We start from the raw sequence: 25,114 nt of genomic DNA on the forward strand, positions 1-25,114 counted from the left end.
CTGATATATAAAATACTACTTTATTTTGTTGGTGCGCTTGAATGTATTAAATACAAAGAAATATCTACTGTATTATTTATTTTCCTGCTATCACAAAGAGGCCTAAAAAAAAGCTTTTTTATTAAAAAAATGTGTATTCAACTGGTCCAATATCCAAAAAGGCACTGGCATATAGATTACTGTGTGGGTCTATGTAGAGGACGTCAAACGACATGGACAGAACTATTCTTAAAATCTTACTACAGTATTCTTTTCTCACTTCACTATTTCACAGTGAAGACACTGTCCTGGGAAAAGGGCCACCATCACTTTATTTACCCTCCATTGCAGCACCGAAGAACATTGAGAGTGCTGGAGCTGGAACAGTGCAGAGAGCTATTTTGTCGCTGTTAAATAAAAGACGTGTTTCTAGAGCAATTATACAAACTCTTCTAAAAGGTCTAAATAGGCTTTCTCTTTTGAAAAAACATCTGAGTCTGTGAAAATACAAGTAATCTATCTATAGTATTGCTTTGTGCAGTAAAAAAAGTAATCTCTGAATCATAAGAAAATATGCACAGATCATCCACTGTTTAAACCGTTTTAAAAAGATACATTGGTGGGTTTTTATGTGAGAAGACAACAGGGGATTTGATTATTTCATATGAGGTAGTGTTATTATGGATTATGGACTTGATTCTGGCTGAAAGCAACAGTTTAAAGTTAAAAAAACTTAATGTTAATTGATGGACAGCTATCGTGTGGATTATGTATTGTTTTTATCAGCGGTTTGAACCCTCATTAAGATGGCACCCATTCACTTTAGAGGATACAATGGTGAGCAAACGATGTACTTTAATGCTTAATTTCTCCAAATCTGTTCCAATGAAGAAACAAACTCATCTGCATTTTATATGGCCTGAGAGTGAATACATTTTCAGCAAATATTTTATTTTGAATTCTTCCTTTAAATATATATTTTTTAAATATCTTAAAATTCTTTATTAGCATTTAAGTAACTACATACCCAAGATTGGAGGATTTAGACCATCTGTGATCATTTCAGAACTGTAAAAAGAAAAGTTTTGGTTGATTGCTAGCCTAAAGGTGATGATGCATGTGGCAAATTTTTTGAGCAACGTTGCTTGGGCACTTTCCCATTGAGAATGGGCAACAGATTTCTGTCTGGATACTTTAGATCGGTTGTGGGCCCTGTTTCTCACCTTTTTTCTCCCCTATTGCTCAAAAAGTTGTCTTGTGTATCATCACCTTAAATATTATGACACCATGTCACCTTCAGCTATGGTGGCTACGGTCTCTTGTCTGGGTTAACCAGAAATATTTTCTATCTTCAGGTTTTTCCTGCTTTTACATAGAAAGCAGCTACACAGTATGTCCCGTTCACATTTATTGAAGACAAGTAATCTTATTTCACATCTCTAGTGGCCTGCATTCATTCTGTCAGTGAAACGCACCAGATCACATTAATGTAGTGCTGGAGTTGTGCTGAAAAAAGGGCTCTGTGTTATATAACTGTCTGTAGGAAGGGTGGGGGGATGGAAAAGCAGCCAAAAGCCAAAAATTTCTCCCTGGATGAGTGTGTCTGAAACATCACATTATGTCTCATGCCCCCCCACAACATCTAAGAGCAAGTAATGAGATGGAGGCTTAACTAAATATGCACAAAAGCCTGATGTTTTACATCAGTTTAGTCTGAAACGACAACAAAATCCCCTATTTTAATGCCTTGTTGGCCTTTGGCTAACATTTGTCCTCCCATTTGATTCTTGTATTGCTGTAGCACACCAACAGTGAATTCATAATCATTTATTTTAATTGAAATACAAATCATAGTCTTCTCAACACTGACCCATCAAATTTGCTTGTGTCCATTGAAAACTGATTTCCATTAACAATTTAAAGGGACTGTGAGAGAGACTTGGATTATTCACATTTAGGCCATGTGATAGTAAAAAAGCCACTTGCCATTTAGTTCACACAAAAAGTCATAGCAAATATATTACATATCAGTTACAAAGAGGCTCCAGAATATAAATAAATAATCTTTTTACATTATTAACATTGATATGTGGATTGTATAAATGTGGATATGGATCTTCTGTTATGCAACATTGGAACAGGTCTGAGATTTCACCTCTGAATGAAGGAAAATATCACATGCTACAGTGGCTCCAAAAAGTCAGGACACAGAAAAAAAAAAAAATCAGGACACAGAAATAAAAATGAACACTATTGCATTAGATATCGAAAAAAATATGAAGTGCCATTCGTTTAAAAAAATGTCATTGACTTACAAATCTTTTAAAATATACACAAATATAAAAGATTTATTAGGGAAAAACAATTTTGACATGAGAAAGTTTTGAACAAATTAATAGATGCTAAATGATAGAACAGCTGTCAATGTTTTATGTAATATGTGTGTGTGTGTGTGTGTGTGTGTGTGTGTGTTATTTTTTTATTTCAATTAAATCGGCATTTCCTGAATATGGTGGCTTGATGCAGCAGCACTTTTTGTGAAATATGCTGTTTAGGGAGAAGTAAACCGAATTATAAATGGCTTTATTTTGAAGCAGACAAATATAAGATACGTTTGAACACTCCCAGGTCTCTTTACTTTTTGGGGCCACTGTATGCTATGACAAGCAGGAAGAGCAGGTGAAAACAAGTGAGCAAAACACTTCAAATCACGCAGTAGGGCTCCATGGGTGTTTGTGTAGTCAGGCAACACGGCAAACAGGCTCTGAATCTCATCTTCAGCTCCTTATTGAATATGAAACATATGATGGGATTGGCCCCCGCCTGGGCAAACGTCAGCCACACGCCCGCGGTCAGGTACACCTGAGGAAGAGTGTTTCCCTTCACAAACACCCGGATGTAGCACGAGACGATGTAGGGCGCCCAGAACAGCAGAAACGCCAGCGTGATCATGTAATACATCTTCCCTATCCGTTTCTCCATCTTGAACTCGTCCAGCACGAGCAGCCTCCGGCTGGCGTTGTGTGACGCCTGTCTGATGCCCACTAACGTCGGCGGCGTCGGACCGCGTCCAAACCCCGCGATCCAGTTGGCAGCGGCCTGGCCCGTCGCGCCCGGTCCGTGGAAGGTCCAGTTTTGGCTGATAGCCGGGACCAGCTGCGCGGGCTTCATTTTGCGGTGGTCGTAAACAAAGCACAGCATTTTGACATACACGACGTGCGTCGTGGCCACAATCACGGCCAGCATGAGCATGAAGCCTAGCGTGTCGTTGGCTTTCACGTATCTGTGCTCGAATATGCATTGCTCTTCCTCGCGGATAAATTTGTAGGTCCCGACGTCGAAGACCGGGGGAAACGCCATGGCGACCGAGAGCGTCCACACCATACATATGACCGCGACGCATGTCCAAAGCGTCATGCGTTTGGAGTAGAACCGGTGGTGCGCGATGGCCATGTAGCGCGTTACGCTGACGCAGAACAGGAGGAAGGCAATATGGAAGCAGAACAAGACGGCCATGAACGCGATGATCTTGCAGCTGATGATGCCGTAGCTCCATACGGAGCCGCTGTTGATGGAGATCATCACGAACGGGAAGCACACGGCCGAGCGGATGATGTCTGCCACGCACAGGTCGAGGAGAAAGTAATACGGAGCCTTGTGGAGAGAGCTGTCTTTCAGCACCAGCACCGAGAGCACAGTATTTCCGAGCAGGCTGATGCAGGTGATGAGACCCAAAGACGCCAGTTTGACCGCAGACGCAGTGATGGCATAATTCTGGAGCGAGGGGTTGCTTTCCCCTGGATCACTTGTGTTCGCCATCTGTGCAAGCGCAACCCAGCCTGGGCTTTGTAATCCGACATTAAGCAGTCTTGGTCCCCCAGTTTGATGTACAAAATATCAGCCTTTAATAATCAGTTGAGTCTTTTATATGACCATACCTCGAGCCTTTTTTGAGATCCAAGACATCGTGCGTCGTTTTGACCATAACAGCTTCGTACGGTTGGTTCTTCATGCTTCAAACCAGATGCTGGGTAATCCATTATTTGTCGAAGAAGAACGACGTGTATTACACACTAATAAACACTTATCTGGGGGGGGGGTGAACGGGGAGTATAATGGGAACCTCCGGTGACAGCAACGGTGTGGGTCCGTCAAAAAGGAAAGCGGTGCGATTCTGACACCGAGTCTGCACTGGAAGCGAACGATGATGCCTCGCGACGCGTCGCGACGCGGCTTGAGGCTGTCTACACTGAAGCAGCACGTCATCTTAAAACGTTTTCTAGCGCGTACCAATCAGCTGTAAACGCGATGACTTTAGCAACGTTTAATGGGTGAATATCTATATCTACAACTGCATAGTTTTAGCTCATAAAAAAATAAAACAAAAATGCCATTTGAGAAGGTTTGTGGTTTTAATATTTCGACCGCCATATATATATATATATATATATATATATATATATATATATATATATATATATATATATATATATATATATATATATATATATATATATATATATATATATATATATATATATATGGAGACTTAAATTACACTTTAAAAGTCTGAATGTCATTGCTTTAGAAGATACAAAATGTTAAACCTTCAGCTTAGAGCTTTTCTCAGAACTAACTTCACTTTTGCAATTAAGTTTAACAAACTGGTTCCAAAATAATTTTTTTAGTGGATGTACACATATTCGTGTATTAACATCGACATTTACTACATAGTCCGTGGTGGTCGTCCATGAGTTTCGCTCTGGTGTGTCATTTAAGGTAAGCGAAGCGCTGTCCGTGGTGCTGAAGTGACTAATCATGACTGATAGCATGACTGATGTCCATCTATGTTGATCTGAGAAAATCACCCAGCTTGAGAAAGAGCATTGAAAGAAAGTAACACGGTTACATGAGGCTCTGTATCGTAACAAATATCAATTTCAGTGCGCGTGCCTGAATCAATGGTACTTTCCTTTCCTGGCGATGAGCAGCACCAGTCAATTTTGTGATGAATAGCGTCCTCTAGTGTTCAGTTATGGTCATGTGTAATTAAGCAAAATCCCAACTACTTCTGTATTTGCTGATCGTGTACAAACACTGTAGTGGCATAAAGGCATATTAGATTAACTATATCTAATGCATAGCAATCCTGTTAATATAAAGTGTCCCCAAAAAGTATCTGGACACTTAAGTCACACTTAGAAATCGATGAAATCATTCCATTTGACACAAAATATTTAATCATTGACAATAAATATATGTATTTAATGAGAATTAAAATATTTAGACACTTTCTGTATTTAGACACTTCATACTGTAATGAATGTAAAAGTAAATGAAAGATACATCCTGGGGTAATCAGACATTTATGAAAAAAGGGGAAAATAACCTTGGATTCAAACAAAACATAAATCCTGGCCTTGGAAGAGTAAAGGCAAAAAAATAAATAAATAAATAAATAAAAAACCAATGACTAGATGACCAAGGAAAGATAATTATATGACCAATACAAAAGTGAAACATAACTATTGAAATACTGTACGCAAGCAGTTGAACGAGAGACCCTTATTCCTGACCAAAATGGTAAATGGAGTGACATAAATGTGAAAGGCCAAGTTTTTTCTTTGAATGGCTAGTCCTTCAACATAGGTTTAGACTCTTATGAAGCAATTCAACAGCTATCTCACAAGAAATTCTTAATAAACAATGTTTAAACTTGACACCCTGATGAAGGCATGTAGCCGCAACGCGTAGATGTACTTCTCACTAAAAGAGTTTTAAAGTTTAAAGCCAGTGAAGCAATAAAGGCTTTTTAACTTTATACTATAAAATTAGAGTGCCTTGGAGTTCAAGTTCTTAAATATATATTATCCCATACAACCAAAGAGCACCGAGATTTCATACCCCATGCAGCACTTCTTGATGCATTCAGTGCTTTGAATGTTTAAACTTGTTTTGTCTGTGTGCTTATTTGAAACAGTTTAAAACCATTAGAAAGTATATAGATTGTGTAGCACTACATTTAGCAGAACAAATCAAACAGTTGGTGGTTCCATTCAGTGGAATGTTAATTATGAATGAAATGTGCAGTGCATTTTTATGTTATGCATTCATTTAAATTCACCATTCTTTTAAAAAATCAGATAAAACAAATACATTAAAAAATGTTGGGAAGTTAGATCTGAGAAAATCTTGCTCGCAGATGCCTCTTGGTTTAAAGTGTCATCTAATGCAATAAAAAGAAATTCATACAATAATTTTGTCTAAAGTGTGCTTTAGGCCACTGTAATAATAGATTTATAAAGTCTTTATTTTTATTAATGTGCCTATTAATTACAAATATTGAATAAATTTATATTGCAGCAACGATAACCTAATACGCTATGCTTTCTGATTCACATACAGCATGACTTTTATATAGTATGTACTGTATGTATGCATGTATGCATTTTGCATTGAATTAAAACTTTGTGATTTTGAGTTTTAATTTAAGTCAGATTAGTTCACAGTAAGCTCTTTGCATTAACACTTATATTTTGTTTGGGATTTGAAAGGCTCCCAAGAACATTGTAATAGCTCAAAAACATACATAAGGTAAATTTTCAGTGTATTCTTTATGACATTTCCTAGTCTTTGTAAAACGTATTATAAATAAATAAATACATACATAACTTTTTAAATTGACTGAATGATTGCATATTATAAAAGTTGCATAAACCATGGAAAAATGCTGAAAAGTTTTGACATGCAATAGTTTAAATGCTATTTACCTATTAAGATTAGTTCAAAGCAACATTATAGATAGATAGATAGATAGATAGACAGACAGACAGACAGACAGACAGACAGACAGACACAGGTTTGTTTTTTGTATTGATATTTGGCTCCACCTGGTGGTTAATGTCGGAAAGAGCGTAACCGCTATTTGAGGTAGTTCACATAAATATCATATGTGACATGCTATATTTACTCACCCACTCACTCATTCAAAAATAAATAAATAAATAAACAGGTAGATGACTGGCTACAGTATAACTACACACTTTCCCTTGCATATGCATATACATTGTAAACTAAAATGTTGGTTGTTTCTGGTGTTCTCTTCAGTGTTACATGATAATTATCATATTGAGGTATGGTATTAAATAACTATTCTTTTAAATGGCAAAATGTTTATAAGTTAATACTTTCCATTGGATTTTTATAGTAGATTAGGTGTATTGTTGTTTCTGTTTGTTGTTATATTGTGTTGTACTTATGCTAACAGGAATGCCCTTTTGTACACACTGCATTCTTATTAGGTATAGATAATAAAAATAGTCATCATATTTTTTTAAAGGTCAGTAGTGAAAATATATGAAATTGTTCCACCTGTGTCATAACAGAATTAGATAAAGAGCTCTTTGTTTTTTATACAATAGGCAAATATCAGCTATTGTTCCTTTGTGTCTCAATTGTGATTTGAGCTGCAGGGACGGATATCGCTTACCAGCCTTAAGAAGAACAGAGTTGTCTCGTTTCATTTGCTTAATTACCTAATTAACACAACTCTAATTACTCCCTTTTTGAGCATGAGTGCATATTGAGAAGATGTTACATAACGAATAGTAGTTCTCAATTAATTTTTAGAGTGCCACTTTATCACAACAAGACCAAATCCATAGAGCATCAGTCAAGCCACATCTACGTGATGTTAACACAATCCACATTTTATTTGAGAAACAAACCACATGTCAGTTTGTGCAAATGGCTCAGATTTTCCTGGAGATGGAATTTGTATTAAAGTTCTTCAGCCAATTACTGATGAATGTATTTTTTTATTTTTTTATTTTTTACATTGGGGAGGTTTTGACCTCAAGGGAAAAATTATATAATCTAATATTATCATCTAAAAAAGACAAAATTTACAAAGAAAATGTCTCTTTAAAACCTGACATTAAAATGACACGGATGTTAAAGTGTTATCTGTGTTATGTTATACTCTATAGTATCACCAGAAATACTGAATGTAAATTAATGACAGGTTAATGTATACAGGTCATAATTTTTTTTTATAAACAAAATACTGATGTTATTGACCAAATGGACCAAAATTGTTTGGATTATTATTAAAAATGTGTTTGTTACACAGTATGCACAATTTGACCTCTTTTAAAATATTTATTATCTTGATAAGGTTTTTCAATGTTGCTTTTACGTAGTTCAGTAGATGTCCATCTCTTTGTTAAAAGTATTCTTGGTTAAAGGCAGTGGACACAAAGTAGAAAAATAAGTCAAAATTGGAGTATATCTCCATGAAGGGTGTGTCTGTGATTGATGTATCCGTCTCATGCCTGCAGGCGTGTAGTTTTTCTGGATAAGAATATAGGCCAGTGACGCCCCTTGACATTAGATTTCATACTGTTAGCAATATATCCAGGGACAAAAGCATTGCAATGCCCCTCCTTGTGCCCTGCAAATGTCAAAACAGTGTTTATGGAGGTACAAGGCTTTTTTTTTCTTTTATTTATAATTATTATTATTTTTTTTAAGATCTCTAAGATGATCAAAAATGTTATTGCAACAAATAATTAAATAAATAAAGATTCTAAAACATATCTGAGATGGACTGGTGAAAATTCAGCCGGGGCACCTTGGCTGCACATATGTGTACATATTTTGTTATTTTAAGTCTATGTTAACACATTACTGTATTCTAGTTGGCATGTCAGGTGGTTGAAGTGTTTTATGTATTTATTTGGTCTGGTCTATAATGCACTGGATGATAAATTTTTTTACATTTTTACCTTTAATTTTATTTTACTTTTATACGAATATTTTGATAATTAAAATAATTTGTAACTTCTAATAAGCTTAAATAAACTGTTGTTACTTTCACTATAACTATTAATAATTGCTGTTAATAATGTTCATCGTCTGGTTGACTACGTCTTGTATGCATTTTTCTGAAAAATCCTGTCATATGTACACAAACTGACAGTCACCACTTAGAAGCATCTACTAAACATAAACGTAAACGTTTTAGTCGACCTTTTTTATGCGTAGAATTTATTTTATGACTTTTTTTTTTTTTAAATCAGCTCCACATGTCTGCAGGAGACACAATAGTCCAGAGGGGAGCGCTCTATATCCGTGAAACACATCTACTTGGGCCCATAAAGATGCACCGTCTTTTACTGTTACTTAAACTGTGTATTGTCCCTTACTGTCCCTTCCTCCAAAATCTGAGATTAATACTGTTCACACCCAGCAGTAATCATCTTATTGACCCGAACAAAAATTATGCTCTTTTTTTCTTTTCTTTTCTTATTATTATTTAGTCTTTTTTATAATCGAATTATATTTACAGTTAGAGTTAGAGTACAGTACAGTTCACTACATACAGATTTAACTGAAAATGACCTTTGGCTTTTGGGATTCTTCTCGAAATATATTGTGACTAGCTGATATGACATACTTTTGGGAAGCTGGTTGTAACATGCTGTTTTAAACAGCATTTTTTTTTATATAATTGCTGCTTTTATGACCTATTTTTTAACTGAGACATTTATCACATCAGTTAATTTAATGAGAAACAGCTCATTTAGATCTATCTATTTTTTGTTTACATTATATATGTATGTGTACTGTGTATATTTATTATGTATATATATATATATATATATATATATATATATATATATATATATATATATATATATATATATATATATATATAAGACACACACAAACAGCATTGTTTTGAACATATTTACATGTATTTACATTCATATAAACTATATATATATATATATATATATATATATATATATGAACAAAATATTTTTCTTAAATATATACATGCATGTGTGTGTATTAATATATACATAATAAATACACTCATATATTCTGTAAACAAAAATGTTTATTTTGGATGCAATTAATTGTGAATAATCACGATTAATCGTTTGACAGCACTAATTTCTGGCAACAGTAATTAATTACACTACTAGTTACATTATTTTTTCTTCATGCCCCACAGAAGTTGTAACTGTGTATCTTCGACATAAAATTCTTCTAGAATGTTGCTAACAACATATTTCTGCCTCATCATTTGACCAAAATCTACATTGGTTCCCAGTGAGTAGTTATTACAAACACTCAATAGTGATCGATAGTGACATACAAGTAGAAGTGTTGTATTAATCTCATTAATTGTCATGCTTGTAGCTTGAAGCTAATTGTAATTTCTCCGTTACACATATATGATTATTTTTCATTATGTATTTTATCAAATCACATAAGTTTGTCAGAAACTGTTTAATTTTCCAAAAATATTTTTTAATTATAGTAATATAATGTACCACATGCTGATGAGAGGGATGTGGGTGGGATGTACTGCTAGAGTAAAGTAAAGCCACAATGTACACAATAATCAGATCATCTTTTTTCCTGACAAAATCAATATAACGCCATATTTCTATCTGCTGAATGTAAGCTTTTCCATATTCCAAGCTTGCCTGCTGCACTGGGGACATCACATGCATGTGCGAGTTGTGAAAATTATGAAAATAAATCTAGGAATGATTTGATTGTTGGATTTTAAATCAGCAGTCTTGAGGCATCAAAATGTAACTAAGCTATTTATGGATGGTAACTGTGGGCTAATATAATTACTGAAATCTCATTAGCAATTAGTTACACTACTAGTTACTGTAAAAAATAATATTATTATAGTAACTAAGTTACTAGTAACTAGTTACTGCCCAACACTGAGACACACACACACACACACACACACACACACACACACACACACACACACACACACACACACACACATTACCATATACTGTACATTATACAAGATTTTACATTTAATGTAAAATCTTGATATTTATTTATGTCAACTACACTTATTTATTAGGCCAGAGAAAGTTAAGTGAATATGGAAGTACACTATAATATTAAGTGAGTTTAGTTAAGACTAAATCTAGTTATAGCCAGTGAGTGGTTACTGGACTCTCGACTTCTGTTAGAATTTTCACTCTAACTGCACTTCCTTTCTTATGGGTTGTTCTTCTCCTGAACTGTCACCGTCACCTTGTCTTGCTACATTGGACATTTTTTGGAAAAAAAAAAATTCTGTACTAAGCCTACATCAGTTACAATTACCATACTAGCAAAGAAATTAGTCAAAATTACGTCGTCTGGCAAAAAGAGAATCTTTTATCTCTAAGCCAACTTATGTATCTGTGACTTTTTGACACTTTTGTTTTGCAGCGCAAAGATCTGCATGAATGTTGTTTACCCAGCAGGTGGATGTGACGTCACGGGCGTAGAACACTAAAAAATAACAACATCCAAATCCGCGATTCTCTCTCTTTTTTGTGTGCAAGGGGCAATAAAGTGAAATTTCATCCGAAGCACCTCCGTGGAGAAAGGCGGCGTAAACCGGGCTCGAAACGGCGGCGTTGCTGCTCCCACTACAGTGTTTGCAGCTGAAGTTAGTACCGCTGGCGGAGTGATATATTTGTTGGTTATTTACAGTACGTTTTATAGCACGCGTTCGTGGTATACAAGATCGCGTGAAGAGTTGAATTTGTTATCGCGCACAAATTTCCGCGTTTATCTCGTCTCTGTCAAACCCCGGTAAGTTCATTCTCTTCCAGCATTCTGTAACATTTTAGGGCATATGGACAGTTTTTCTTTGTTATCTAAGGTTAATTGTTGCCTTGTTGTTTTTAACGGCGTAATAAGCAAATTAACAAACAGCATTATTTCTCGCGCGTCTAATAACTGCTGTCTGGGGGATTAATTCTATTTTCAGTCTTCAAGTACTTTTTCATAAGTTAGCTCTGTGGCTAGCAAGTTGTTACACTGTTCATGTTTGTTTGTGGAAACAACATTCTATCGCTACATGTGTGTGACAGTTCTAGTGTGACGTGAAGCGTAAAAACGATGTATTGAAATCTCTGTGCGTTCGATATCGATGGTGTAAAAGTTTGCGAGCCGAGATTTCTTTCGGTGATACAGTATTGTATAGGGGTCTTTTCCCCACGTGTTCCCTCAACCACAAAAAACTTCTACTGGTGCATCTGTTCACTATTAACGTGTACGTAAACCGTTCCGAATATCGCAACAATTTGTCCGTGCATTTAAAAAAAGTTCAGTGCAGTCTATCATCCGGTTGGGCTATGGAGTTGAGAACAGAAGCTTTCAGAATTAAGCTTTACTTCAGCAAGAACAGGCTGTGTTTCAAAACCTAGTGAGCTGCCTAGCTAGACAGCATTTTTGAGCATCATGTGGATATCGAACGTTCGAACGCGCCTGTCAATTCTATAAATGCTGTCATGTCTGAGGGTTTGAGACACAGCCCAAGTGTAGTTCGAGTGAAATTGCTTTTTCAACATGATTATGTTGTAACAAGTGTCAAGAGTTAAATTTGCCTTAACTGCTTGTACTTTCGGAGTTTGATACACGTAACAAGTGGACAAATACATATACTGCAAATACAATAATAAAAGTCGAGCAAAAGTTAGCTTACAAAAAGTGGAGAAAAAAGAAATTCTTAAACTGCATGCAGTCCTTGTGCACTTAATCAGAATAAAAGTAGCACTGTTATTTTTCTCTTAAAATGTCAGTTGAATTTTTAACAGTATACATTTATTTATAATTAACCTGAAGTCCTCTTAACATAATACTATGTTTGGTCCCACTATTGTTCATCTCTCTTTTGAAATATATGCATTTTTTACATTCATATATTTGGTTGTTTTTTAACATTTACAAATTAAACAGAAACAATATACCATATATAGAATATACATAGATTTTTTTTAGATACATTACAATGTTTACTTTATGTCCTTTATATTTCATCTAAATTTGTATACACACACAAAATGGATAGGTGTTTTTTTTGGGGGGGGGGGGGGGTGGCTAGGTACAAGAAATGTTGCTTTTTTTTGTGTGTGTGAATGTTTATTAGTATTATGGGTGTAATAAAAAGAGTACAAGCTGAAGTTACTAATCAATAATTGTAATATTTACCATTACCATTATTATTTTTTTCTTATTGATTCACATAAGTGTAACTTTTAAATGTTTTTTTTTTAAATCACACTTTAAAATAAGAGCAGCAGCAGTTTTAACACCCAGTGTTGGTACGGCTCAGTTCTTTGGATTAGTCATTGTCCGAGGGAAGGAGAAGACAAAAAAAAAAATGTTTTTTTTTGGGGGTAGGAGAAGTAAAGTAAACAGCCTCCAACAAGTGAACCTTGACAACCCAGATTAAGGAAAACATTGGAGATCAAACAGTGCTGCTGCTGGGCCGTTGTCATGAGCTGCCTGAGAGGGAGAGACAAAGAGAAGGAGGGAGGGAGAGAGAAAGAGACTGTTTGAACAGGCACTGGAGTTTGTGTGCTCATTTATGCAGAAATGGAACTCTGCAAATGCAGACTGACCCAGGATTAAAAGCACTGGTTGAACTTTTCTTTGCAACTTTTCGGCCTTGGCGTTCAGTGGCAGGAGAGCCTGGGTTATTTCTCACGTTACTTCACTACCTGTAGTGAGAAATCAACTCTTGCGTCTCCATTCTTTATTTTTTCATATAGAGTTTCCAAAAATAGATTTGGGCAAAATATAAGTTCGTCAGGCTATTACAGGAAAAGCGTGCAAATTTTGCATTCTAGAAGTGGTATTTTCAGATTTACTCGCAATCGTGCAAAAGAGCTTGATGACTCAGATGTGTGCGGTGGTTATAGCACAGAAAGGTTATAAACATGTTAATTTGCTGAGGTAAAGTGCACTTAAATGAACTGTAATCTGAGAATCGTAGAGGTTATAGACAGCCTGCCGAATAATGCATGAAGTTGTGATGTCTGGAACATAACGTGGGAGAGAGGTTGCTGCGTCCCGTTTCTTGCTGTGTGTTCGGGCAGCTGTTGTCCCTCTTTACTGAGTGGCTTTCATGATGGGTTTCCTGGCTTGAAAGGCAGGCCCCTGGCCAGATGCTGGTTGGCTCAGGTTGAGGATGCAGCCAGCTTCTTGTTTCTATGGCAACCCTGGACGCTGTCAGTTTGTGGCAGTACATTGCTTAGAGTTAATTATAGCTTGTTGTTTGTCACACCAACCCAAGTACTTTAGCATTTGCGTACTTGAAGGCAGTTGAAAATTATACAAGTTGACTGGAAGTTGCCACTTTTTCTTTTTAAATATCTCTCACCCAGTTAATTTAAACAGAATGTTGTTTTTTTTCTCCTTTTTTGCTACAAATGTGTAGATGGATGTAAACTGAAATGAAATTGATAAGGATTGTGCCATTTTAGAATTATTATTATATTATATAATTATATTATACAGTACAAGTTAAAAGTTTGGACACATCAATTTGTGATTTATTTATACACTACTAGTCAAAAGTTCAGGCACATCTATTTATGAATTATTTAATTGATTATTTATTTATGCACTACTAGTCAAATTTTGGCCACCTGTTTAGGAATTATTTATTTATTTTTACACTTCCAATCAAAAGTTTTGACGCATTTATTTATTTATCTATATATCTATCACATTTTAGAATGAAAGTGAAATCTTCATAACTATTAAAAACACTAATGGAAAGATTGTACAGTGTCCAAAAATGTTAACTTATATTTAAGAATCTTCAAAGTTACTACTCTTTGTTTTTCCTCCACTGTCTGCTAATTTATAAAAAATGCACATACTTTTTTTGTGTAACATAATTTCAGTCATTTAACTGTGAGCCTTTAGATCAAATATTTTTAAGATCATGAGAAATTAAAATTCATTCAAGTGCGTTTGACTGGTAGTGTATGTCTATTCAAAACAGTGTACTAAAATTAAATGTAAAGAATTTGATTCTATGACGAAATGTCAAGACTTTCTGTACAGTAAGAGTTCACTGATTTGTTACCATTGAAATTGTTGATTTATAGCCAGTCATCCTGGATGTCATCTTTTTATTGGATTGTAAATTCAAATGGATTGGATTAGATGCTGGATTAAATGTTGAAATGGTGTGATACTCACAAGTCCCTTTATGCCAGCTGTGAAGTTGACAGCTGAGCTGGGATCAGCTCGTTGGATCAGTTTCTCTCACTGATCTAGCCCCAAAGAGCTGAAGAGCAGCAGCCAATGCCTGGATTCCTGAATTTTACAGCAAATCCTTAAGCAATAGTACTTTCCAGAAATTTGAATCGCTGCATTTGTAGACCTTTATGTCATGTATAATGTGCAAAGATTCTTCCCAGCCTTTTTTTGTCTTTGTAAAAATTGGCATTGGTATTGTTTATTCAGTTAAAAAGAAATGAAAAAAAAAATACATGCAAGAACTCCATGCAGTAGTTTTCTTTTCTTTTGTGATTTCTTGTCTGCTTCAGTATGCAAGAGGTAGGGCTCAATCATAACGTTTATTTTCTGCTGGACCAGTTGACCCAGTAACTCACTTTGACCACTTTTTTTTTTTTTTTTTTACTTATATTGATATCTGGAAATTGCAGCTTGTAATAGTCCATTAAATAAAATGTATTCATAGTTTCCCTTCTATGTTTAAAATATTTTGTATTATTTTATGCGATATTTTTAAGACTGTCACTGAAGATTTTGATAAAACTACTTCAGCTTGATGACATCACCTTGGCATTTAAATTATGAACTCAGCTGGCTATGGGGACCTTCACACTAGCGTTTTTCTCAGAGTCAGTTCAGAATTTAGTCATTGTAACCTCTTTGGTACTCAGTCTTGTCCTTCTGAAATTAGTGTTGCTAGTTAGTGTTGCTGAAACTATTGCTGGCTGCTGAAAATTCAGCTTATACATTTTCATTTCTAACATATTACCGTTCATATAGGATATTTGACCAAATAAACGCAACATAGGTGAGCATAAGAAACTTTTTTCAAAAACATTTTAAAAATCTTAATTTTTTTTTTTTTATTTTATTTTTATATTTTTTTACTTTTTATTTATTTATTCTTCAACACTTAACATTAGAGTAACAAGTTTTGAACAAGTTCTGTGTTGAAAAAAATTCCTTAAGAAGGATTGTTTATAGTGGAGAAACGTGTATGAATAAGGATAGAGTAGTTGCCGATATTGTTGACTGGTAATTAATGTGCATTTTGTCCCAGCCTTTGAGTCGTTTTGTCTCTGCTTATTTGTTTGTGAAAGGGACATCGTTTAAGTGCCCTCTGAGGGAATAGAGTTTTTCCTCCCTCTCAATAGCAGCATGCTCTCAATTAGAGTATGTTTAATCAGGAAACCAGCTCGAGTACTAATTACCGTATCTTAGCATGCATGTTAATTAGTTTTGCGAGAAGGTTTCTTTTTTCCAATTGAATGTTCAAATGAATTCAAAGGCGAAAAAAACGATGGAACTTTTCTTTGATCTTCTGTTTACAGCTGTATGTGTGTTTATACCAAAATGTGGCCTATTTGCCAGTTTGAACTTCGAAGCAATTTGGGTGGTCTTAATTGACGTGTTGTTGCTTGTTTACTTGATATATGTAAGGCCTTATCGGATGGATCATTATGAAAGCACGGTAATTATCTTAAAACGCTCAACTCAGTAGCAAACCTGCCTCATTCACATGAAAGCCCACACGTACAGCCTTTTTTGCTTGCCTGTTTGATAAAGCAACTGAAAGTGAATCGGTTTGAGTCATTGTCACCTCACTTCAAGAAGCTGTTTAAAAGATGCTCCTCGCAAGCTCTTGGATGCAGCCCAGTCTGAGCTTAATGTGCTCTCAAGGCTGGGAAACGTAGAGTTTTGTGCTTCTGAAGAGCTGATATATCCAGGAGTTGCTATACAGGTGGTTTTGCTCTTTGTGCGCCAGTTTACACAAGCAAATTGAAATGTTTATTGAAATGCCATGACAACATTATTTTAGGTCCAGAAAGTTCCTGACAAAAATCCAAGCTCTGTACTTAGTCAAACAGGTGGTGATATCCAAGCTCTGTAACAATAAAGCACCATTTGTTGGGTCTTTGTTTTTCCTAGTGCAGAGCAAAGCTTTGTGAGTGTTGAGAAAGAGGCCTGAGAAGTGTACTTGGGGATTACTGGATATTTCTCTAAAAGCATTTTGATGTTATGAATAAACTTAAAGTAGGATCTTCTGAGGTGTGGATTGATCAACTTGCCATTGCTGAGTGAATTTCTAAGTTTGAGAATGAGAGAATCAATCTCTTGATTTAATATTATAGAGCGGTGAGATGGGAATTTTGAGTGCATTTCTGTGTACTTGATATGCAATTGTTTACATTGATTGAATGGATACTTTCAGGAGGGTTTATCGCTTGCAGTTTATTGGTATAATACACTTGTGTTTTCTTTAATGTATTGCAATGGGTACAGCAAATTAAACTTTGATTCATGAAAAATAGATACACATTTAAATTAAAATGTCATGAAACCAGTTTCATGAAAGCTATTTCTTTGTTCCTTCATTTATAGTAAAGTAACAAAATGTTTGTCTCCATAACACCTGCCACACTGACTGTTGACATATGTATATTTGTGATTTCAGGCACTTCAACAAGACTAGAGGGTTTTATGCGTACAAGTTTACCTCCTGATACAGTAAGGAACTTCATACATTTAAAAAGGATCACAATGCTAATTCGTAATACTAATTAATGCTTACGTGGCCTCTTTGCCCACTTGTTTTTTGTTTTTTTTTGGTAACCACTGATATATCAGCCCATACTGGATGATAATCTTTGATAATTTCTATAACATAAAAGACTTGTATTGTTAATATATGGGCAGTCGGTTACGGCACTCTTTAGTTACCCATATCAGTCATTAAAAACCCATTTTCTCACACTCAATCAGCATAACTTTTAAAAGTTAAATGTGGAGGAAGCAGCAAAAATGGAGGATAATTTCAACAGTCAAATCCAAATGCAACCGAGTGAATTCAGAAGCATCTCAAGAGTCAACATCTAAGTTATAAAGCTTAAGAATTACTGTTCCATTCTGTTCATTGTTTATTCTGCATGAAGTTTGGTACTCCAATCACAATTTCTGAACCGCTTTCTTGGATAAACATGAGTTAGTTGTCATAATTGTAACGGGACCATTCTGGAAGGAGTCTTTAGTTAAAATAGACTGATGGTTGTAAATATGCTTACAGTGATGCGTTTTCGCATGGTTAAACATCAGAGGCTTGTCCTTTATCAGTGCATTTGACAGTCTTGCCGTGTGTCGCCTGCATCGCACAATTTGGATGACAGTGGTAACTGGCAGTCGAATAACCAAATTATTTAGTCATGGGTTTTAAATGGGCACGACGGCAAATGGATGTCAAGTAAATGATGCAATTTATTCCCCCTTTCCTCCTCCTCGCCAGGCGGGCTGCCACGGGACTTCTGCCAGCCTTAAATAAGTGTTACCCAGATGGCACTCACATGACGCCCACTTGGTTACAGAATTGTTCCGTGGGAATAACAATAACTCGGCTTGCCACAACAAGCAATAGGTCAAATGAGCAGCGAGTGCCTGTTGCTTGACCTGTTTTGCATATGCAAATCTGCTAATGTTGTGTCATTTCGGTAAATTCCAGGGGAAGGCAGGCTCTCGGGGCTTCCTGAAATGAATTGGAAAGGAGCCCAGTTAATGAGGGCGGAGGGGAGAGAGGTAAAAAAGAGGAGATGCTCTCTTCCTCCACTCACTTCCTTTTGCGAGTACATCACTTCCAAGTGCCTCTGCTCGTGGTAAAGGGAAAATGTCTGTAGTTGGTCTTCGTGGTAATGGGATAGTCCAGCGGGTACTAGGATAAGTGGTTTTTCACCCCTCTCTCTCGCTCTATGGTCTTTAAGGAAGTGTTGAAGACAGCTGTGATGTTTTCTATCTCTTTTCACTCCCTCAAGCTCTCTGCATCTTTTGATATCTATTTATTCCTCTCTCTTTTTCTTTCCCTCTCTTTCTGATTTGTGCCCTTCCTTTTCTCACTTTCACCTTTCAACCCAGCCTCTTTTATTTTCTGCCACACTTCATGGCATGTAAGTGGGCCGCACTATGGCTGTGCAGCTTGTGAGATGGTATAAAATGAACTTTTTCATAATGGCCATGGATTTTCAATATACATCTTTGCAGACTTTGGTCACACTTGCCATTCTACATAACATTTTGACATCCTTATTGACAAAGTTGAAACAGTTCAGGAATATTATTGGCAATGTCAAAAAAAGTGTTATAATATCAGAACTTTTGCTCTGTGACTTCATAAGCGATCTCTTATGATTCTTGAAATTTGTTTCAACAGCAAAATTGTGGCAAAACTCTTACAAGTGTGCGCCCTGGCTAAAGTGAACTGTGTCCTCTGCATCTCTGTAACGTGCTACAGCTGCAATCGATGCTGCCCAGGGCTGACAGCAGGAGCAGGACAATGTGGAGATGATTTTCTGCTGCCAAGTCTTAAGTAAACAATCCAACAATCCATAGCCCCGAAACGTTCCCAATTCAAGCTCAGCTTACAACAATCCAAAGACCTTGTTTTCATTTTGCATGCTTTTTACTAAACATATGCTCACCCCATAAGAAGCGGCAAGTCACAGGTTTTTTACATTTAATTCACATTTAATTCTGTTACATTTTGTAATGTTATAGCATAACAAACAGAACATTTTGTCTGCTTTTTTGGTTGCCAAAATTATGTACAATTCAGAATGGAATCGAGAAATGTCTGTCTGATTTTAATGCTTATTAACTTAAAAGGAATTTGGAATTGCAATTTTTTGAAAGATAGATTAGTTTATATATTTCAACATTTTTAATAATTGGACCATGATGGAGGAATGCTTCATTTTGCACAGTGCATTGCATTAGTTGATATTCTTTCAATTTCATTCAAATTCCAACATGAAGTGAAAGAGAGACAACTTTTCAATTCTTAATTTTCTATCTTGTTTTTAATAGGCTACTTTATCAAAAGTGTGTTTTCTCAAAAAACAAAGAGAGTATGTGGGTGGAGATATTTTTGTTGGTTAAGATGTCTTCTTGTCATTGGTGTTATATTAAAAATCGATTAGAAATAGAAGAATAATAAAGCTGACTCTGAATTTGTCTAGAAAGTGCTCTAGTTTAGGAAGATTCTAAAAATATTTGGTAAGCGTAAAAGTCGAGGGAGGTTTGAATCTGTCTGTCACTCCTCTGTACTGGAAGATGCCAGTGTGTAAAAGTCAAGCCAGATATGTTTTTTTTATTTATAATTTTTTTTTTTTTTTGAACAGGCAGTAAAAATGATTGTTTAGCACCTTACAAATAACAGGTATAATTGGATGTGCATATAACCTCAATCATCAAAATGTAAATGCTACGGATTCTCCTTTGGAATTTAATTATATCGCAGCTTGTAATCGACTATAAATCCAAACAAAACAATCAAAATACATATTAACAGGCTCAGCGTGATGAGGAAACAATCTTCTAAACTGAGAAAAACAATCTCACGGATTCCTCCAGCAACCCCCTCACCTTGTATTTGCTCTTGTGTGATCTCTTTGAAAGCATCAAAAGATGCAAGCGCTCTCTAATGTTTCTCTTACTCATGCCCAGAGAATAACCCCTCGATCACACTGCCAACATTCTTTTTTTAAAAGCGCAAAGAAAGATGAATTTGGGCCATAAAGGCGCGTATCACAAGGGCTTTTTATCCTAAATGGTCCTTAGAATTGTTATCTATAGGGATGGTGCATTCCCAGCACTGTCGTGTTCAATCAAGTGTCCACTTAGCTGCGGCCAGGAGTAATTGTCCCCAAGTGGGCCACACACTGACCTGTTAATGTCTGTGTTGACCCTCTAACCTTGTCAGCACGTCTAAGAGAAGAGCTCTAAATCATCCCGATCTCCTCCAGTTCTTCTCGTGCTGCCAGGTCAAATGGGAGACTGCCGCAAGCAGACCACTCCCTTAAATTGTCCGTCTTGGGTAGGTCATTGTCTTCAGGATGATGTCCAGCTTCAGGATTCACTCTTCTTTATTGTTGCACAATCATGGTGGTGGAACATGTGTTCAATGCTGGGGAGTGCAAATAGCAGCTGAAACACATACAAACAGCACAGTAAAGAATTGTATAACAATATGCAGCAAAGCAACACATTATAAAGAGTATTTACTGTGAGCAGAAGACTTATAATTTCATTATTAGTGTGACTGGCACTTGCTTGTGCAAAACTTGCCGTGACATTGCTAGTTTTTGTGGTTGAATGCAATAGCATTGCTCTGTGGTTGCTAAGGTGTGGCTAATGTTTACGCACTGATGTTTAATATTTAAGGGTTAGGGGTTTTGAAAAACCACTGGCACCACTAATAAACATTCTCCTGTGGTTCTTTTCAAAACCTGAGGTAATTGTCTTTTTAATCACAAAATATTGTTCACCATATAGGGCCAGAGGATTTATAAGATGAGGAGATGGTCCTATATATATATATATATATATATATATATAATTTGTTTTGTTTTTTTAATTTTATTTTAAAAATAATATTGTGCATTATCTGAGAATAAGAAGCACTGCTTATACCATTATTTTTAGATTAGATTTAGATTATATTTTATTTTAGATTACTATTAGATTTTAAATGTTTACATTTATAAAACAGCAAGTCATGGTAACTCGCGCTTCTGGTTAAATTTCGAAGTGTGCATACAATAGACACTTCACTATCCCATGAGACCACGGTAGAGGACGCAATTGAAGCTGGTAGGTCTTTTTAAGTGAGTCTTTGAATAGTTCATTCAAATGAGTCATTGAATAATTCAAGCAATTAATTCAGAAATGCTGATTTATTCAGAAATCAAACTCAACCACTGTGTGTTTGTTCAGAGAAGCACAAATTTATTTTGCCGTGACTTTATTTGGAACTTATTCGTTGGCAGAACAGAAGTAACAGGGCAGGCAGTAATTTACCTAAAATGAAAGTTTCTAAGTATTCTCTTTTTTTTTACTGCGCCATTGTGTAAAAGCAATATCACATGTGCAATCATGCTGAGACTCAGGACACAGCATATAGGTTGGCATTCTAAGATAAAAAAAAATTCCTCTTTTGCAGGTTTATGCAGATATATGCAGAGGAACAAGCAATTTCTAGGTTAATTTCCTAGAAGTTTAACGTTTCCATGACTATGCTGATTCCTGATTGGCCTAGCATAGCAACAGCGTCAGCCAGTTTGGGTTGGGACTATTTGTTGTTGTAATGGCAGCCGAGGAGGATTATTTTGAAAGATTTATGTGAAAATAATCATTTATTTGGTATGTTGCTGAATGATCTGAATTAGATTGGAGAAGTTTTTGTTATTGTGTTGTGTGAAATATTAGGTTGCTGGATTAAAATGCTCTGAAATCTTTTTTTTTTTTTTTTTTAAGATTACCATCCATCACAATGAAACGCTTAGACCACATCTTTGATATAAAGCAGAAACAATACCATGAGTTATAGTGTGTTTTTATCACAGTGTGATTTCTCACTAGTCTTTTCACGGTTATGGGAAACTTGACACACAAATAAGTGGCAATTATCTAACTACTCTAAAGTGGCTTGTAACTTGTTTCTGTCTGAGACTGACAGGGACGGCAATTTGAGTGAAATGTGTGGATTAAAACCACATGTTGGAGATGCCGAGGGGTGTTGTATTGAGCAGCTGGTATGCCACCAAAATGAAATAGCTGAGTCAAACCTGTGTGAGTTCTTGCATGCCCCGAGGAAGACATTATTGCTTTGAGGTTGCTCATTCATACTCTGAAAATACATTTATCAACATTTGTCTTTTGTGTTTCTTTTAAAAACCCTTTTGGAATTTTACAGTTGCTTTTTTGCTTATTGTCTGTATACTGTCAGGATTGGACCTGTTGTCATGTGTGTCAGTTCCTGTTTTTCCTTATTTGGTCTGTTTCCTGTCCATGATTAGTTTTATTATAATTGATTCCCTGCACCTGTCTGTGCCTTGTTATCCTGCCTTTATAAGCCCATGTCCTTTCTGTTCAGTTTTGATGAGTCTACAAGTTACATACATGTGTCTTCCTCCTGTTCTCCCTGTTGGCTTTACCCCTGTGTTGGATTAATAAAGACTCTTTACTCTTCTGTTTTCCTTCTGGCAGCGTAGTGTGACAAAAGACCTGACTGAAGCCCTCTGTTTGTTTTCCATGTTTTTTTCCTCAGTCCTTTTTCTTTCTGCTGTGTTGTATGGTTCCCCTCCTTCTCCCAGAATACCTCCTCCTCATACTGGAGCAGTGGGAGAATTCGCTCAGGGCACACACCAGAAGGCACACACAGCAAACTGTTATTTTGTTGAACAAATTAAATCCAGTCTTAGGGGTGGTGTTGTTGGTGCTGTCTTCCTTGATTTTAAAAAGGCTTTTGATACCGTTAATCATAATGTTCTTTTATCTAAATTAGGCCTAAAAAAAAAAAGTTTGGTTCCAGTTGGTTGTCAGTTGAGGTCATTGGTCGGTAGGGATTTTTTTTTTTTTTTTTTTTTTTTTTTTTTTTTTTTTTCTCCAGTGGCAGTTTTACACACACACACACACACACGCGCGCTGATTTTAAATGTGTGTACCGGTACTTTTACGACAGTGATTCTGTATTCCCGTTTAAAGTCTGTTGTTGCCATAGACACGCAAAACGCACACACACACACAAAAAGCCTTCGCGGGAGTTTGACAGGCGATCTTATAGTAGATTAACATGGAGGATTTGAACTTGAAAAACGGAGTGTACAGACATCTTTTTGTAGTCAAACAACATTCTTTGTTATGTTCATTTATGTGGTTTATTTGATTTTGATGCTATAAATTAACTAGAAGCAAGAGACGATCAGTTAGTTTTAACTGATGATCTAACTTACAGCGATCTGTTCGACACATTCAAGAGCCACAAAACGGTATTTATTGTTTACATTTCTTTAAAAAATGACCACATTTGAAAGGTGAAATAACCAAATGAGACTTTGTTTCATATTAAAAGTAAGCTGGTAATGTTAATGTCCTGTCTGTCAGCATGTTGTCAGTGCCCTCTCTGTACCGCGATATATTGTTGACCCCCCCCCCCCCCCCCCCGTGTTTCTCTTAATGTTACGATTTCCAAACCTTAAGTTATAGCTCACTTTAGGAATTGACAGTTAAAGGGTTTTGATGCAATACTTAATGGTTTTTAACGGATTACTTAAGTGTAAAACAGCATTTAAAGGAAACTGTAATTTAATTAACGATGTGTGAAAGACCGTTCTTCCCCAGTCTCATAAAATAAATTTGGGTCGCACATAAATTGACAGGGTCGGTCGGAAACCGGAACCAAACAATTTTTAAATTTACATTTTTTTTTAGGCCTTATCAAGGTTTAATTTTTCTACTAATACATTAACATGGATGGAGTCATACCTAAATTTAAGAAAACAATGTACACGAATTAATGATGCATGCTCACCATTCCTTGACTGTAATATTGGAGTTCCGCAGGGGTCGATTCTTGGACCAATTTTATTCAGTTTATACATTAATGATCTGCCTACAGTTTGTCCAGAGGTCCAGGTTCAGATGTATGCAGATGATACAGTTGTTTACACTTATGCTAAGACAAAAGAACAAGCTGCTATCAAACTAACTGCTGCATTGAACAAAGTCTCAGATTGGCTATGTCATTCTTGTCTTACTCTTAATGTGAGTAAAACTGTGGGAATGTTTTTTTCGATCAAGAAAGTTGATGAGTGTTGCCCAGATATTCTAGTTAAAGGAGAGGTAATAAATATTTGGGTATGATTATGGATTCTAACTTAAATTTTATAAAACATATTAAAAAGGTCTCTAAAAGCACTAGAGCAAGTTTGTTGATCTTCAGAAATATTAGGCACCAATTACCTGTGGCTGCTGCTAAACTATTTATGCATACAATGATTTTTCCTCATTTATCTTACTGTGCTACAGGTTGGTCTCATACAAGTAAAATTACATTGAAACCAATATATACTATTTATAAACAAGCTGTAAAAATCTTAGATAAAAAGCCAAGGAGTTATTATCACTGTAAAATTTATTAAAAATTATAAATTATTGACGTTTGACAATTTTTTATTATTTGCTGATGTGTGTTTAATGTACAAACTAATTCATGATCTTGCACCACCACCTCTTAAAC

General features: G+C 35.8%; 2 protein-coding genes across 12 annotated transcripts in view; one reads left to right on the plus strand and one right to left on the minus strand.

The window, feature by feature from the left end:
- Window positions 1-2,539: 2,539 nt before the first annotated feature.
- LOC132160899 (probable G-protein coupled receptor 173) lies at window positions 2,540-4,064 on the minus strand. The gene has a single exon (XM_059570627.1). The coding sequence runs from the start codon at window positions 3,796-3,798 to the stop codon at window positions 2,683-2,685; it is 1,116 nt and encodes a 371-aa protein (XP_059426610.1). The 5' UTR covers window positions 3,799-4,064; the 3' UTR covers window positions 2,540-2,682.
- A 7,300-nt stretch (window positions 4,065-11,364) lies between these two features.
- LOC132160902 (forkhead box protein P1-B) overlaps window positions 11,365-25,114 on the plus strand; it is a 184,307-nt gene continuing 170,557 nt past the window's right edge. For 6 of the 11 annotated variants that reach the window (XM_059570634.1, XM_059570632.1, XM_059570636.1 and 3 more), the window contains exons 1-2: window positions 11,368-11,610; window positions 17,510-17,562. The gene's annotated coding sequence lies outside the window, so the exon portion shown is untranslated. Of the gene's footprint in view, window positions 11,611-17,509; window positions 17,563-25,114 lie in introns of all 11 variants that reach the window. The other 5 variants (XM_059570643.1, XR_009438085.1, XM_059570645.1 and 2 more) reach the window with 5 other exon arrangements.

This window comes from Carassius carassius, chromosome 17 (genome assembly GCF_963082965.1).
Source record: "Carassius carassius chromosome 17, fCarCar2.1, whole genome shotgun sequence".
NCBI lineage: Eukaryota > Metazoa > Chordata > Actinopteri > Cypriniformes > Cyprinidae > Carassius > Carassius carassius.

Coding starts and splice junctions, on each gene's coding strand:
- LOC132160899 (XM_059570627.1), bottom strand. CDS start 3,798: ATGGCGAACACAAGTGATCCAGGGGAAAGCAACCCCTCGCTCCAGAAT.